Raw genomic sequence first — 4,987 nt, 5'->3', positions numbered from 1 at the left:
TGGTTGGTAAGCAAGCTACTTAACCACACAGCCACTCCTGCGCCTATATAGTTAATATTTTTTGTCAATAATGGCAATTTTTCTTTTTCTGCTTTCAACTGAAAATCTAATCATTCATTAAAACACACACACACACACACACACACACAAAACCAACGTAATTTACCTTCGTTCATGTGTTTGTGGTTGATTGTCCAAGTCTTGTGTTTCAGCATAGATTCTTGTCTGGTTCCCAGGTGAGCTCATCACTGACCTGGACTCAAAGACTTTCAGGTTTTGCTCTGAGATTTCTCCTGGAAATGATGCTGAATAATGAGGATTGTCCAAAACTTCTTTACCTGGAAGAAAATTAATTACAACTTGTAGCAGCTAAGAAAGAGACATTTTGGTTATTTAAAAATGAAATAAAGAAATTTTGTTGTTTGATTCCAGGTCAGCCTGAATGAACAAACCTATGGTCAAAAGATGTCCAAATTGTAAACGTTGTCTTTTCATTCCAACATTATATCTAAATCTGCCTTGTATAAGGAGCGCTTTCTGTTAGTAGATGATAAAGGTGTAATTGGAAGGGGATCTGGCTGCTATTTCTAGCAGGTTGAATGACCATATAGAAGTTGGCTTGTAGTTATTGTCTGCTGTGTATATGTGTCTTGTTATTCTCTCCAATGTGTATATGAACGTTTGAATGTTGATAGAATGTATGTGAATGAATGGACATAAGTATGTGTGCAAGGTTTTATGTGTCTGTGTATTAGTATGAGCGTATATGCACGAGTATATGAGTATGTGTGTGAGTGCATGTGAATGTGTGTAGGTGGGCACATGATGAATGCATGTGTACATGTGATCATATACACATGCATGTATATGTGAGAATGCACATGTGTGTGTGCGAGAGAATGTGTTTGTGTGTAAGTGCATGTGTCACTGTGAGTATGGTATGTGCCTACATTCACATTTGAGAGAAGTAATTACAGAACAATTGCTACACAGCTGCCATCACTGATTTCCCAAAGACAGAGGCTTGAAATTGTATAGGAAAGATGGTTACTCTTAGGAAACCTGACAGAGGGTCCAACCTTGGAAGTTGACAGCTGCATAGATGAAAGCATTGGTGAAGACTGGAAAGAAATATGATGGATGTGTGATACTAATGTGTATGAATGGTGGAGTACAAGTAGCTGAGTGAAAAACGAATTTAAGAGGAATCAGAAATACTGAGAGAGAGAGAGAGAGAGAGCCAAGAGAAAAATGGATTTAAGAGGAATCAGAAATATTGAGAGAGTTCAATGGTATGGGTATGATGTCAGTCATGTAAAGAAGGGCCAAGTTCTTGAAGTTGACAGGATCTGTGGAAGAGGTAAACTGAGAAAGATGACATTGGTACAGGCAGATGTAATGTATACGAAGGATGTCAGCTGAATATAAGGGTTAACAGAAATAAAAATATAACAAAAATATAAATAATAAAAAGAACAAGTAATTTTAAAATTGATGTGAAAGCATTTAACCTGTGCATATGGCTGCTATACATTTGGCACTCATCTCTGGTGTTGGAGTTTCAATTATTTTATCAAAGTCTTTAAAATTAACACACCAACGCTTAATTGACTCATGAAATTGAAGAATTTGCTGGAAACGGTAACCCCAAAAGATTTCATTTTGGCAGTATGATGTTCTGGCTTGACACAGTTCTCCTGTTGTCTCAATGAAACCTAGCAGAAAATACAAATGAGAGTCTTCTTAAAATAAGCAAATGTATGTCATTGGACTGAAGAAATCAGACATTGGATATTTTACTGCTTAAAATATTTTTTATCAGAATTCAAAATCATATACAGAAACAATTTTTGTTCAACAAAGATTGTGTTTGATCAACTGGATTAACATGTAAGTGGCTGAGCATTCCACTTAATGAAATTATCATGCAGAATCAACGTAACAGTTGTTAATAAGGCTACACTTTTTGAATCACCTGACGAGTTTACACAGTTTCTGCCTACCTAGTTTCACTTACAAGTTATGGGTTGTCCTGAGGTCATAGAAAATGGACATTTGTCCTAAATGCTATGCAATGGGATTGAACTCACACTCAATTATTAAGTAAACTTTTTAACCATTTGGCCATACTGCACATATGAACACATACACATGTGAATATATAAGTGTTGTCTGAAAGTAATGCAGAAGTGGGCAAAACTTTAACAGACATTGGTTGTTCAAATTGCACATGATGGTATTGTAATTCTTCCTCTGTACAAGAGTACTGTTTAACAGTCTCCATCATAAGCATTGCATTTGCACCATCGTTGATCTCAACCTTTAATTCTGTTTGAAAAACTTCAGGTGTGCACTGCTGTGCATACTTCCTCAAAGTCATTTTCATGTTTGTGTAATCAGATCATTGCCTCTGAAGACTGTCCTTCATTGAACTGAACAGGTGAAAGTTCAGAGGATGCCAGATCTAAGTTGTGTAGTGGACGGGGGACCACTGACCAAACTAATTTGGTGATTGCTTGATTTACTACTAAAGATGTCACATACTGTCCAAATGAATGTGGATCATTTTCAGTCTTGTTTGGTCTCTTCTTCCCTATGGCTTCTCCAAGTTCTTTTAGTGTGTCAGTACTATTCACTGTTCACAGTACAGTTATGTTTCAGAAAAATCGAGGAGAATGATGCCCTTACTATGTCCCTAGAACTTTCTGTGCCAATTGCTGGTCTTAAACATTTTAGAATTTGGAGAAAAGATGTGACACAATTTTATGGCTTGAACCTTCATTTTGGATCATAAAAATACACCTGCATTTCACTCATCTAAAGAAGGAAAAAAAAAAAAGAACTTTCTTGACTTCAAATGCTTCCAGCAGATTCAAGCAGACTTTCTGCCGTATCCTTCAAATTTGATGACATCTGATAAGGTACTCTCTTTGCACACATTTCTTGATACCCATACCCTTCTGTGCAGTAAACTCACAGATTTTGAGTCATTTGTGCAAATCAATTCATCCCCTCACAGGCGATTTGTATAAGTAGTTGCAGTTGATGATCTACTGCATGGTTTGGTTTTTTCCCATTTTTAAAGCTTTATGTCCATCTGTGCACATTACTTTTGTCAATGGTGTCAATTCTGTGAACACTATAGTTTTTGATAGAGAACTAGGCTGTCGCCTAGTTCTCTATCAAAAACTCAGTGGCAACATCGTCATTTAGCAATACAATGCCAAATAAAATATAACACACATCAAAGAAATTAACATGGCTATTGACATAATACCCAATGGTAAAATATTTGGCCACAACAAACAAATCAACCTTGGTCTTGGCTAAATAAACCATAAAGCCATTCAATTCCAGGTTTTGCTTCCACACCTGGAATTTCTTTTCTAGTTCTGTTACAGAATTTGCTATGAGAGCAAGATCTTTAGCATATAGCAGTTCCCACAGGCAACCAGTCTTGAATTCCTCTGTTATGGTTTGGAGAACTATGATGAACATGAGGAGATCGAGAACTGAACCTTGATGAACGTCACCCTGTACACATGGTCAACTCTCATTTAACTGTAGAAACCATGCTAAAACACAGTGGAGAGATGGTGCAACTCCTAGCCTTGCAAGCTCTTGCAAGACCATCCAACCCAGCTAGCATGGAAAATGGACATATGATGACGATAAAATCAGTTAGTAGTTTATAAGTTAGAAACAAAAGCACATTCAATTTTTATCATCATCAAGCAATATATTGCTTGAAAATGTCACCATCATCATATATGTTTAACATTTACTATTCCATGCTTGCATGGATCAGACAGAATTTTTTTAGGCAGATTCATTATAACCTGATGACCTTCCTATTGCTAACCCTCAACTGTTTCCAAGCAAGGTAATATTTCTCTATGGCTTGACATTTTTGTGGAAGATTGGAAACAAAGAACATAGCTCGTCTGCTAGAGATACTTGTTTACAACCATTACATGATATTATGACAAGGAACCTGATAACACATGCACAAATATGACAGGCTTTTTTTAGTTTCTGTCAAAAAAATCCACTCAGAAGGCTTTTGTCAGCTGTGGACTATAGAAGACAATTGCCCAAGGTGCCACACAGTGGGACAGAACCCAAGGTCACAAGGCTGGGAAACAAGCTTCTCAACTACACAGCCATACTTGCATGCATATATAATTCAATTACAGCTGTATATGTATATATATATATATATATATATATATATAAATTACAGCAGTAAGGGACTGTTTGATTTTTGCAGATAATAAATTTTTATCAAATGCTGTATCTTCATTTTCTTTCTTATATACAGGGTGTCCACAAAGTCTGGGTACATGTGGATTAACACATACTTTAAGAAATTATTATTTCTTATATTTAATTGTTTATGTTATGATTTTATTTACTCCAGGTACCCAGACCTTGTGGACACCCTGTATATATAATACAGCCAAGTTCTCTATCAAAAACTCAATGGCAACATAGTCATTTAGCAATACAATGCCAAATAAAATACAACACACATTAAAGCTGTCTCCCATGTTTGCCGATCAGAAAAGAAATATTCTTTTCTACTCTAGGCACAAGGCCCGAGTTTTGAGAGAGGAGGCCAGTCGATTAGATCGATCCCAGTACACAACTGGTACTTAATTTATCGACCCTGAAAAGATGAAAGGCAAGCAAAGACCAAGGTTGATTTGTTGTAGCCAAATATTTTACCATTAGATATAATGTCAATAACCATATGTTAATTTCTTTGATAATACAGCCAAGCCATGTATATATATATAATGCCTTTATATATTTGATTCTCTATATTTAATACTCAATATTTCATATATTCAATAAGACATTCAATACTTCATTTCATTTTACCATTTATATTATATTATATATTCCATATTCTATATCCTACATTAATTTTATAAGAATATAAATAAAACATAAAAAGCAGAGTTGGAACTCTTTTAAATATATA

The 4,987-nt window shown here is 35.5% G+C and overlaps 1 protein-coding gene across 1 annotated transcript in view; it reads right to left on the bottom strand.

Moving 5' to 3' along the window:
- The window catches only part of LOC106870344 (G protein-activated inward rectifier potassium channel 2-like), a 16,280-nt gene that overhangs the window by 4,227 nt on the left and 7,066 nt on the right, over positions 1-4,987 (bottom strand). The window contains exons 3-4 of the mRNA XM_052968496.1: positions 1,512-1,715; positions 167-338 (exon numbers count right to left, since the gene is read on the bottom strand). Of these exons, the coding sequence (XP_052824456.1) occupies positions 167-338; positions 1,512-1,715 (376 nt within the window). The remainder of the gene's footprint in view (positions 1-166; positions 339-1,511; positions 1,716-4,987) is intronic.

The sequence above is a fragment of the Octopus bimaculoides genome, chromosome 6, assembly GCF_001194135.2.
Source record: "Octopus bimaculoides isolate UCB-OBI-ISO-001 chromosome 6, ASM119413v2, whole genome shotgun sequence".
NCBI classification, from domain to species: Eukaryota; Metazoa; Mollusca; class Cephalopoda; order Octopoda; family Octopodidae; genus Octopus; species Octopus bimaculoides.
Note: the sequence above shows the minus strand (reverse complement) of the source record. Positions and strands in the feature narration are given on the sequence as shown.